The sequence below is a fragment of the Empidonax traillii genome, unplaced genomic scaffold (assembly GCF_003031625.1).
Source record: "Empidonax traillii isolate 1590-97213 ecotype Southwest subspecies unplaced genomic scaffold, ASM303162v1 scaffold648:size464035, whole genome shotgun sequence".
Taxonomy (NCBI): Eukaryota; Metazoa; Chordata; class Aves; order Passeriformes; family Tyrannidae; genus Empidonax; species Empidonax traillii.
The window spans coordinates 232,357-244,657 of record NW_020955841.1 but is presented as its reverse complement, the minus strand read 5'-3'; the positions used below and the strand labels follow the sequence as shown (position 1 = coordinate 244,657).

At 43.0% G+C, this 12,301-nt stretch overlaps 1 protein-coding gene across 1 annotated transcript; it reads left to right on the top strand.

The window, feature by feature from the left end:
- Positions 1–389: 389 nt before the first annotated feature.
- SCCPDH (saccharopine dehydrogenase (putative)) lies at positions 390–10,381 on the top strand. The gene is made up of 12 exons (XM_027899165.1): positions 390–681; positions 858–970; positions 1,543–1,623; positions 2,080–2,209; positions 3,745–3,794; positions 5,301–5,431; positions 5,941–6,058; positions 6,998–7,117; positions 7,242–7,298; positions 7,995–8,106; positions 8,938–9,019; positions 9,462–10,381. Exons 1-12 carry the CDS (start codon positions 456–458, stop codon positions 9,565–9,567), a joined length of 1,326 nt encoding a protein of 441 aa, XP_027754966.1. The 5' UTR covers positions 390–455; the 3' UTR covers positions 9,568–10,381.
- Positions 10,382–12,301: the final 1,920 nt, after the last annotated feature.

Below are 12,301 nucleotides of genomic sequence, written 5' to 3'. Positions count from 1 at the left end.
GGTGTTCAAGACCAGGTTGGATGGGGCTCTGAGCAACCTGGTCTAACTGAAGGCGCCCCTGCCCACGGCAGAGGGCTTGAGGAACTAGATGATCCTCAAGGTCCCTTCCAACCCGAACCATTCTCTGATTCTGTGGCGGCTTCTCCCTACAAATGTTGTTACTTACAACGCCGGGCTCCAAGCCCTCTCGGCCGTACGCTGACACACTTCTATTGTGGTATGGTACGCTTATGGTATGTCAGCTTCCCCCCTCCGCACAGCCCGCACCTCTCCCTCTTCCCCAGCTGCTGCAGCGCGACCAAAGGTGGTTTCTCCCCCCGCGGGGGCCGGAGCGCTGGCGGGGCGGGGCTGAGGCCGCGGGGGCCGGCGGGGCGGGGCTGTGATCGGGGCGGGGCTGTGATCGCTGTGGTCGCGGCGATCCCGGCGGTGCTCGGAGTGTGACGGCTGCTCTCGCCATGGCGGCCAGCAGCGGCACCAAGGCGGCCGAGCGGCCCTACGACATGGTGGTGTTCGGCGCCTCGGGCTTCACCGGGCAGTTCGTGGTGGAGGAGGTGGCGCGGGCGGCGGCGGCGGCGGCCGCCGGAGAGGGCCCGCTGTGCCGCGGCCCCCTGCGCTGGGCCGTGGCCGGGCGGAGCCGCGAGAAGCTGCGGGCGGTGCTGGAGCGGGCGGCCGAGCGGCTGGGTACGGGGCCGGGCCGGGGGCGCGGCGCCGGGCTGGGGGCTCAGCGGGTCGGGCCCGGAGCCCCCCGCAGGCGGGTGTGCGGAGAAGGGCTGCGGGGCTCGCCCCGGCGCTGCGGCGCGGAGGTGGGGCTCGTCCCGGGGAGGGCGGTGAGGGTGACCGCGGTCTCCGGTGCGCAGGGAAGGCGACGCTCGGGGCAGAGGTCGACGTGCTGCTGTGCGATGTGAGCGACGCGGGCTCGCTGGCCGCCATGGCGAGGCAGACCCGGGTGGTGCTCAACTGCGTGGGCCCGGTGAGTGCGGGGTGCGGGCGGGGCCGCGCCGGGGCTGGGGCGGCCGCGCTTCCCGCGCCTCCGCGGGGTTGCGCGGCTCCTTGAACCCGAACCCGAAGGACAGCCGCGTACTGCAGCTGTCGCAGAGAGTCCCACTGCAATGGTTGGGGGGGCGATGCGCGGGCAGGTCTCCTCAGTCAAATGCACCGGGGTTCGGTTTAGGTCTTCCGAAGGCAGCGTAAGAAACTGATGGCAAAGTTGGCCCAACGTTTCAGGTTGGACCAGAGCGTTTTGAGTGGCACTAGGGTTAAGAGAAGAGCAGGAAGAGGGGCTTGGTGATCTGACTTTCCGAGAAATCAGGTGTAGTAGTCTGTGCAGCAAACTCCGTTATCAGTGATAAAATTTATTACACTGTTCCTTCTCCCCACACTCCCAAGAAATAAAAGTGCTATTACATTTTTAGCCCCACTTAGCAAAATCAATAGCCGCCAAGTTAACTTCTGTTGTAGAGATGTACATTAGATAAAAGATGTTTGGTAAGTTCTGATGTTTGGGGTTGCTTTTGTTACGTGTGGTGTTCTTTCCTTCTATAGTATAGATTCTTCGGAGAGCCTGTGGTAGAAGCTTGTGTTGAAAATGGTGCAAGCTGCCTTGACATCAGTGGAGAGCCCCAGGTATGTAAAAAACACTGCCTTACATGAAGGATCTGTGAAAGGACTGTGTTTCATGTTTCTGCAAATGTTTCTTAACATGAACACAAATTCGGCCTCCTCATCTGCAATTACTGCAAAAGATGCAGTAATTCTTTTAAAGTACACTAATGTGTATTGGTTGTACAGTTTTCTTGCTTTTAAGACTAGAGTCTTTTAGTTTCTCTCTGGAAATCCCAAGTTGCTGAATTCTGCTTCAAGCCTCAGTTGTGATTCTGCATAGGAATTCTCTGCATTTCTTTGCACTGCTGTGAAACTTTCATACCATAGACCAGGAATGACATATATATCTGTCTTAAAGATGCTTGTAGGTGGTTTGAAGCATGTAGGGTGCTATAATGTGACAGTAAAGCACTGATGGCTAATATTGGATATGGCAAAGAATGGATTTATGCTTAAAATACTTGTTCTGTGTTTTAGTTCCTGGAGGGAATGTACCTGAAATACAACGAAAAAGCTGCGCAAAAGGGAGTATATGTCGTTGGAAGCTGTGGCTTTGATTCCATACCAGCTGATATGGGAGTACTGTACACCAGAGACAAGTTGAAAGGTGACTTGAATAAATATGTCCTTATGGTGGAAAGGAAATGCAGATTATGCTTTCTTCTGGTTTCCTAAAGCAGCAGTGCTTTTGTGGAAACTCTTTCAGTGTCTCTTTTTGCCTGCCTTTACCAGGTGACCAGTTTCAACCAAATGTGGTAGAGAGAAATTTCAAAGTAAGTCATATTCTCATATTGGAGAAGATTGGTCACTGGTGGAGTGGGAATTCAAGGTCAGGTTGCTCACTGAGAGGACAGAACCTTCAGCTGTGAGCTGTTCGGCCAGTGTCTGGACTTCTCTAGGCAAGCCTCTGCACGCTACTTCTTGTGCAGAGGATCTTGTGGGGAAGAGACAGTGTGGGGGGACGACAGCTGTGGGAAAGGGTCCACAGACTGGTAGGTAATCAGGTTTCCTAAGTTTTCTTTTTCAACTGCAAGCTCTTAGAAGCTGTTGTGTAAGTAGCAAGACAGTGCCACGCAGTGCCTTCTACTTTAATAGTACCTGGAGGGTAACTGAAAGAAGACAAATATATTTGAGAAAAGATGTGAGAGGATTTAATTCTATGTAAATAATACTTGATACTGGTCTCAAATGAGATCTCTGTTCATCAGACCTAACTTTCAGTTGGGAGGGCCAATAGGAGTATCCAAATATTTTGCTTTTATGGTTTATTAAAAAGGCTGTTAAATAGGGTAGGTTTAGTGTATTGAGAACTTTCAGTTGAAGAAACCTTAAGTGGGATCTGACTGGAAGGAGAAGCAAGGCATGGAAATGAGTATCTGGTTGTTCATGAGGTTGTAATTTCATGTTTGAAACTTGTTTTGAATAAAGATGTCTTTTATGTTTTCTTATTTTAACTTTATGGCATTACCACCTGTTTATCCAGTTACTTGTTATATGGAAATTTACCGTGCAAGTAGTTTTATAGTCTCATAAGGAAATGAGCAAAGCAAAACAAAACAGAATTTGGAGGCATTGTTTTGTTCTGCTCTCATCACAACTAAGCATTCTTTGCAGAACACAAGCTATACTAAAGTGAATGTTTTAGGATATTTTGTTCTGTTTCAGACTTTGGTTTTTTGGATTGTTCATGGGTTGTTTTATTTTGGTGGGGTGTTTTCTGAGGTTCAGGTGTACCAGAATTTTTAGTCCATCTTTGCTTTCACAGCCTACATCATCCTTTATTTTGAAACTTGCAGGAAAATGAAATGTGGCTCTTAGTATTCCTTTCCCTTTTTTTTACCCCAGTGAATTTTTTACATTATCTCATTAACTAGATAAGACAAATGAAAAAAAATGTAAGGACTGAAGGTCGTACTAGTGACCCTTATTGAAGTACTTTACACAAGAAATTTAATACTTGCTTACTCAAATAGCTGTGCATCCTAATGTTATGTTATTTGGCGTTGAGATAAAGATGTAACTCTGCCTTTTCAGCTGATAGTCTCAGTGGCCTGCTATTTGAGTTTACCAGAGCGTAGTAGAGTGGTCTTGCAAACTAATGGTTGCATGTGCCAAGTAATGTTTTCTCCTCCCTTTTGACAGGTACCTTAACTGCTGTTGAAAGTTTCCTGTCGATAAAATCTGGGCCTGAGGTTAGTTGGTTTGTGCCTTCTTGGAACTTAGTGGTTTTTGTGATGACATCTCAGTAACCCATCACAATAACTGTTGCTGCATTAATACAGTCCAAGGAGCAAGCTGGCAGTTCTTTGAGTCAAAGAACTTTATTCTTTAGATGCTAATTAAAGCTTCCCAAGCAAACACCCTTTTGTAAGGTCTATTTGCAGAGGATGTCTACCTACAGTTTGTTGTGGTAAGCTGTTTCAAGAATTATTTTGGTTTTGCAGAGATGTGGGAAGGATTCTTACACAAGTAAAACTGTAACAAGATCCATAGCGTGTTGCCAGTAATCCTAGTGTTTGTCTCTGGGTTTTTTGTTTGTTGGGGGTGAGTTGTTTCAATATACTTATTGCATGTAATCATAATAAAGGTAAGCAGTAATTGTAATAATGTGAAATATATGTAATATTTGTAATATCATTGTTAAAACAATGCAATGATGATCCAATCCAGTCTTGATGCCCAACAACCAAACATGCTATTTCTGGCCTAATTACCCATCTTTATAGATGGGGCTCAAGTCGCAGCCCGTTCTTACAAACATCTGGAGGAGTGGAGGAAGCCCTTGGAATGAGAGAGTTAAATCCATCTGTTAATGAACAGGGAATAGTAGTGAATGAGCATGTATAAATCTGTATGCTGGGAAGAAAGATGGTTTACCTATGTATGGTGTTGGTAAGATGAGATCAATAATAGGAATTAACAACAGTGGGATAGTTACAAAGAGATACAGATACGTATTAAATATGTGGGGCCTCAGCATGTTGCGGATCATGTGGAATGAGGGATGGAGATTGCGTGGGGTGTGGCTGAGTTCATTTCCCCATAGAAGCCCTCACTGCACTGTGCTTCATGTGGTAGCTGCAGAGATGTTGATAACACACCAGCATTTTGGCTACTGCTGAGCACTGCTCCCACTCTGCAACATTTTCCCCCTCATCCAGTAGTCGGGGGGTGGGCAAGATCCTGGGAGGGGGCGTAGTCAGGACAGCTGACCAGAGGGATATTGCAAGTGCCATGCAAGCTCTGCCCAGCACTAGAAGCTAAGTGAAAGGAGGAAGGGTCAGGGGGCGTTTGTTACTATGACGCCTGTGTTGGGGAGCAAGCAGTCTGCGTACTGAAGCTCTACCTCCCGGGAAGTGGCTGGACATCACCTGCTGATGGAAAGTAAAGAGGAAATCTTCTGTTTTCCTTTGCTTCCGTGCGCAGCTTTTGCTTTACTAAGTTGCGTTTGTCTTGACACACAAGGGATTTTTCCATCTTATTTTGTCCTCTCCCTATCCTACCTAGGAAGAGACTGATAAAGTGTCTTGGTGAGCACCTGACATCCAGCTAAGGTCATCCCACTCCACTATAATGCATGTAATCCTAACACATAGATGTAATAATTATAATATGTGTAATAGTTGTAGTATCATTATTAAAATAATGTGTGAAACCTTTAAATACTGAACTAATTACTGTTTCGGGTGTGTCACCAGGGCGTTTGTGTACACGATGGGACCTGGAAGTCAGCTGTCTATGGCCTTGCGGATGAAGACAACCTGAGGAACCTTCGAAAAAAGATAGGATATGCCCCTGTTCCAGTAGTTGGTGCAAAGCTTAAAAAAAGGTATAAGGTGTCTTCTAACAGTTCCAGTATTTATGACACAGATTGCTAACGTAGTATTAAATACTGAAATGATGCATTTATGACTTCATTAGAATATGAACTCATAGAGGCTCATCTATTAGAACTGAAGATAAGTTAGCTTTGCTGATTTGTTCAAATCTTACTGAAGAGAGAACATGTCCCAGCATTTACTGCGTTTACAAAGTTCACTTATTCTAAGACTTTTAGTGAAATGGCAAACTTTTGATTTCAGAAGTGATTAGTAGAATGGGAGGGGGGAAAGGAGAAGGCTGTTATATTGATTATCAAATTCATTCTTGCTATAGTGCGTGGAATTTTGAGTGAGCAAGGGATAAATTTGGAATTGTTTGCTTTCACTGAAAAGAGAAAGCTTTTCTCTCACTGCTTGAGAGAAAGCTGATAATGGTAAGGCCAGTATGATCAGTTTCTTTCAGTTTGAACAAACATTGGAACATTCTTAATTACTTATTTTTTTTTTCTATTTGCAGAGGATTTTTGTTTTACAATCGGGAATTCAAAGAGTACTGTATTCCATTCATGGGATCTGATGGTTCTGTTGTGAAACGGACCCAGCGTTATTTGCACTCAGAGTTGCAGGAAACACCCGTAAGTTATTGTTACATGTACACTATGTTTTCTGGATGCTCTGGCCCGTTCCATGCTGCTTTATACTGTGGCTGATGAGCCTGCCTTTGGCTGCTAGCATGGTAGTTATGAGAGTGTCTTGTAGGGTTGCCCTGCTGTTTGATTTCTGGACATGCATTTGTAGGGAATGGAAACCACGAGTCACAGTCACATTTGAAAGTTTGCATTAAATTCGTTAATTTCTGTTTCTGTGCCGAGACTTTTCTTGTTGTACCAGTAGAGCTTCTAAAAGGATCATAATTTTAGTCTGCGTAGGTGTAGCTAGGTCAGTATATAGGGTAGTAAATTCTCTGGTAAAGAATTCATATGCTGCTCATTTATATCTTAAGACTTTGATGCTTGGGTCTGCAGTATGCAGAGTAAAGGCAGTGTGAAGTGATGGTGGTGGAAAAGATGTTTAATTTTTGTGATCCATGGTTTCCCAAGAGGACACCAGCACCAATAGTCTGTATAACCGCTGTACAGAATCACATGCATCATTTAAGAGATGAGAGTGAGATAGTGATTTAAAAATATCCTTGGAAGCTACTAATGAGAAAGGCTTGCCATTGCTATTTCAGTTTCTCTTACGGAAAAGGGTAAAGAGGATGAAAGGAGGATCTAGGAAAGAAGGCTGAAATCGGATACCAAAAACATATCTTTCTGTAAAGCTGTCCATTCTTGTTTACCATGCCTGCTCCCTCCCCGCTCTGTAGTTATATTGTCTTCTCAGAATGAATGATAAAGTGGAGCATTCTTCAAAGAGTTGCTTAGAACTAAGACACTTGTTTAAGGCCCTCTTTAAACTGCTATTTGTTCTATGAAACAACTGCATCTTAATTTGGGGTAGATTTATTTTTTTAAAATTGATGCAAAAGATGTAATGTAAATCTTACCAGTGAAAATATGTTTTTGCTTCAGGTCCAGTATGGTGCTTATGTGAATGTAGGTGGTCTTGGCTCTGTTATCAAGCTGATGTTTGCTGGCATGTTATTTCTTCTTCTGGTGAAGTTTAACTTTGGAAGAAAACTTCTGACAAAAGTAAGTTTTCAAAACACAAAATAACTTAGTGTTGGGAGATAATTTTTTTTTCTCTCTAGTTTACTGTTGGTCTTTTTTTGGTCTTTTTCTATTTTTTTTTTTTCCCTCCTCTCTCATCATATAGTACCCAGAATTTTTCTCTGCTGGACGCTTCACAAAGGAAGGACCAACCCAGAAACAGGTAACTGACTGTTTTCCATCACAGTTATTCAATTGTTACGGTAATAGTGGAATAGTAATTTAGAATCAACTGCTTAGTCTCAGAGAAATAATTTCCAAATGAATCAAAGAATATTCTGAGTTGGAAGGAACCCACTAGGATCATCAAAGTCCAACACAGGACAGCTCCAAGTGTGCCTGAGAACATTGTCCAAACGCTTCTTGAACTCTGTCGGGCTTGGTGGTGTGACCACTTCCCTGGGGAGCCTGTTCCAGTGCCCAACCACTCTCTGGGTCAAGAACCTTTTTCCAACCTAAACCTCTCCTGATGCAACTTCAGACCATTTCCTTGGGTCCTGGTCACCACAGAGAAGAGATCAGTGCCTGCCTCTCTGCTTCCCCTCATGAAAAAGCTGTAGACTGAAATGAGGTCTCCACTCAGTCTCCTCTGTATGTTCTGTATGTTCCTCATAGAGCTTCCCCTCTAGGCCCAAATGCACACTGTGTGTGCCTGTTCAGATAGTTAGTGAATATTTACATAATCATGCCTTCTGTTAGTAGACATCAGAGTATGTGTAACTCCTATGAGGAAAATGGATAATGTTGCCAGGCCTGATGTATTTACATGGGATACTTATATTTACTATTACTTATATTGTGTTTGCCTGACATTGGTAAGCTACTGTTTTGGTGACCGTGCTTGTCTTGTTCGCTACAGATGGATGGAACCTCTTTTACAATGACTTTTTTTGGTGAGGGTTACAGTGAGGGGCAAGATCCCCAGAGTGGCAAACCAAATGTGAAGATCTGCACTGAAGTGAAAGGACCAGGTATGTGTGTTAGTAGCAGCTAACTACTTTTGCTTTGCATTCCCTGCTCCAAAACAGGTTTATGATCCCACTGCTCTCTCTTTCACCCTTGAGAAGCACTTGCAACATGAACAAAGTCAACAGCCTTTACAGTGTATTACCTTGGATACTAGAATTCATTGTGACCTGGTTTTTGAAACAGCCAGTTCACTTGCATTCTTGTCATTATCTTTCCTCTGGCTTTCCCTGTTCCAATTCTCATTTTTGCCTAGTAGAGCCATTGAAGGGAGAGGGCTTTAAGGATAGCTCTCGGTTGTTACAGCCTGGACTTTTTACTTGTTTTTTTCCAGTTCCCTGAGAGTGAACTTAACGTGGTGTGATATAATTTCTAGCTATAGCATACTTCTGTTCAGGTCATTCCTTGAGGGGAGATGACACCCTAAGTGGATTGGAGAGAGCAAGAATCTACATTCAGAAAGGAGTTAATGTAGCATAACTTCTTTAAATAACTAGGGATGTAGCTGAATTCAAGCATCTCACAGCATCTCACAAGCAAAGGCCTGAATTTAGGCACAGGATGGGGAAAGTTCTTGCTGTATCAGAGAGCCCTCTCTCACTATGGTGATGTGGTGTGGTTATAGGCCTATATATGAAGCAGTATTTGTCTGGATTAAATCTTAAGGATTTCACCAGCTACTTGGGCTGATTGCTAGGTAAAAAACGCTGTTCTTAAATGGGGAAGGCTGTTTCATTGCAAAAGAGATTATTCTTCGGAATGCCATAGGGAAGAACAAGATTACATTCTGCGTTTCAACACGCTAAATCATTTGGGGTTTTTGTTTTGTTTGTCAGAGCCTGGATACATTGCTACACCTATTGCAATGGTTCAAGCAGCTGTATCTCTTCTGGAAGATGCAGCTTCTCTGCCTAAACGGTAAGTACTTTCCCATTCTGAGCAGTTTGCTCTCCCTTAAACATTTGCACACAGTGGCTCTCTCTTTGAAAATACACGTATCAACCCTGTGGATTTCTGTGTTACCTCACCCAACTGGCTGTGCAAGGGAGATGCTTCACCACAAGCTGATTTAAAGCCACTTGGTCTTTCCCAGTCTTTCAGTTTGAAAGGATGTAGTCACAGGCTTTTAGTCAGGCTTTTGCATCAGTGTCTATAAGTTCAGTTAATGGAATGGTTTCTCTTGGGCTTGCTGGATGCAGAAATGAATCTGTGATTATAACCACCCTGCCAAATTACTTATCCACTCTGTTCTGGAACAAAGTGGCTTTTTCTTTCTTAGTCATGGAAGCACATCTTTGACTTCACAAAAAGATATCCCTCAGTCAGTGTGCCACTAATGTTTTTCTCTTTTCACCAACAGGGGTGGTGTGTATTCTCCAGGAGCTGCCTTCTCCAAAACAAAACTGATTGATCGCCTCAACAGCCGTGGTGTTGAGTTCTCTGTTATTAGCAGGCCTGAAGTCTGAAGTCAAAACGTAACTATGAATTAACACCTTTCCTGGGTCTAATTCCAATAAAACTCATTTGGCTGCAAAAGCCTAATCGTAAAATAGTTTCACTGTGCTATTGTTTGCAGCAGAAACAGAAGAAAATTTGAGTTAAATGTGTAATACTATTTGCTATAGTGAGCAAACACCTAAAGGGTGGGTATTGAGTTTTAATTCACAGACATATTAAATTGGTAACTTCTTGGGTACTAGTTCTAGAATTTTAATCTCATTCATCTAAGTTTTTCAGGTTCCTGCGTAGTGGACCCACTATAGCATCTGCTTCACAAGTAATCATAGCTGCCTCGCTTCACCCCTTCTGCAACTATGTAAAGCAGGCAGGCCTGGGATAACAAGTGCCTTAGCAGGTGAAACCAGTAGTTACTCCTCGTGTTTGGCATGTGTCTTTAATACCATTTTCAATTAATCTTTATTTAATAACTGTTCTTAGTGCAGATCTCTGTATTAGGGTTTCTGTAGTTAGGTAAGTAGTAATAAACTGTATTGTGCTTTTGCACATTGTAACGATGGAGGCTTGTTCTGTTGATCATTTTGGAAGCTATTTGATCTGGTGTGATCCAGGTTCTAGGTGCACTGGCCTATTGGATACTACTTGTTATTGTAACTGAGTCTGCTTTTTCCTGCTGGCATAATTATGAGAGTGTCATGTTGGGTTATCCTGCTCTCTGGGTATGTATTGGTAGGGAATGGAAGACTTGAGTCACAGAAATATTGAAAGGTAGCCTCCTTGATTTGGGGGATTGATAAATACATTAAATTATTTTTCTGTGCACAGGCTTTTTTTTTTTTTTTTGTATCAGTAGAACTTGTAAAAACTCTGAAAATTACTCTGAGATATATAAAGGTCTCTATCTCAACTGCATCACATTCACTATTTTTATTATCAAGCAAATCACACAAAAACTGATGCTTTATAGTATCATAGCTGTATTGAAGATTGCCTTATGGATGTAGTTCACCATGTAATGGGGGTTTAGGTGCTGCTTCTTAAGTTTTTATGCCTTCACTGCGCTGTCTTCAGTAACCTAAAGTTAAAAAATGTCCATTAGGCTGTTTGGTAAGGAATGAAGTATTAACTTCACACTGAGCTAGATGAACTGCTAGTTGAAGACAGTGAAAAGCTGCTTTTCCTTTCAGATCACCACCAAATGTAAAGTTAACAACATACAATGTTACTCTCTACTAGAACTGAAAGTTTATACATTGAAGGGGCAGAGATCAGAGCAGTCAGTGTATGCAATTCCCAGGCTCCCTGTCTGGTATTTCCGTTCAGGACTAACAATGTGCCACCGCCCACGGACGGGGGGCAGTTTCACAACACAAGGTGTGTGCACAACTGGCACTGATCGTCACATTGCAGTGCCTTCTGCACTACTCCACACCTACACAGAGTGACCACTGTGTCTGATAGAGTAAAATACAATTGTGTCCCTGGAGTTTAAAGTTTTGGTCATGACAACAAAAAGGGTATTTTTTCAAATTAATTTCCTGAAGAAATAAGAATATGGCATCTTCTTGTCTGCAGTACTATATTTCCTACCCTAGTAATTTTTGCAGTTTCTACACTACTTTTCCAAAAGGAACACAACATGTTATTCCACATGGCAGTGTTTCCAGTTGCTGTGTCCAACATGGCGACTCAGCAAAGCAACAGCCACAGCTTATTCCTTCATTAATCATGTGTGCATGACATGAAATGAAGTGACTGCTATAAAAGTACCTACACATCTTCTTGTAGAAGCGTTCAGGTCTTCTCAACTTGGCTCAGAAATGTTTTACAGAATTGAAACGGTTTAAAAGGAGGAGGAAGAAGCTGGTTCAAGGGTATGGTGATATTTTGTAACAAGAGAAAGGTCACAACCATTTTGTTTAGGTAGGCAAATGCAAAAAGATCAAGTCAGGTTTTATTGCCTTGCATGGTCTCAGTTTGACAGCAGTGAATAGAAATGCAGCTTAACAAACACAAACAACTGATGACTAAAATAACTGCAAAAAGTCATCACTGAATTTGACAGACACTTGGCTGATACTGCTTAGCTGTCATTCACATAACTGGATGAAGAATCTGAAGCATGCAGATTGGGCTTCTAGAAATGCATGTCAAACTACACAGAGCTACTTAGCACTTAAATACGGAGATAGTTAAGCTACAAATTGCATCTTCTAAATAGCTAAGTGTAGACTGAAATGTCCAAGTTTAATTTACTTTGTCCCATGCAATAAAAATAAGTGCATTTCTCAAAGCTATGGGACAAGCTGCAACTAACTGAGAACTAAACTTCCCTCTTCAAGACTGTTCCCAACCTACTGCTTCCAAATATGGTTTTGGTTTGGTTAGGTTGATACCAGCTTTTTAATACAAACCTTAGCCACCAGAGGAGTCTCCAGTAATTTCAGCTTTGATGCTCCTGGTGAATTCTTTTGTGAGATAGAGCGATGTGTCTCAGTGGGATGGATAACACAAAAGAAGTAGAAGCTCTGCATGGTGTCTGCCAGCTTTCATCCTGTGCCACAGAACAGGAAGGAACAGGATGAACCACCAAATCCAGCAATCTGTTAAGACACACGACATAAACTATGAACATAAATAAATAAGTGAAAAAAATCCTATATTCATCTGAAATGATACGAAACAGAAACATTCAATGATCAACAAGTGCAGGTGAAGCCTCACTGCTGGGGTGCTGTATCA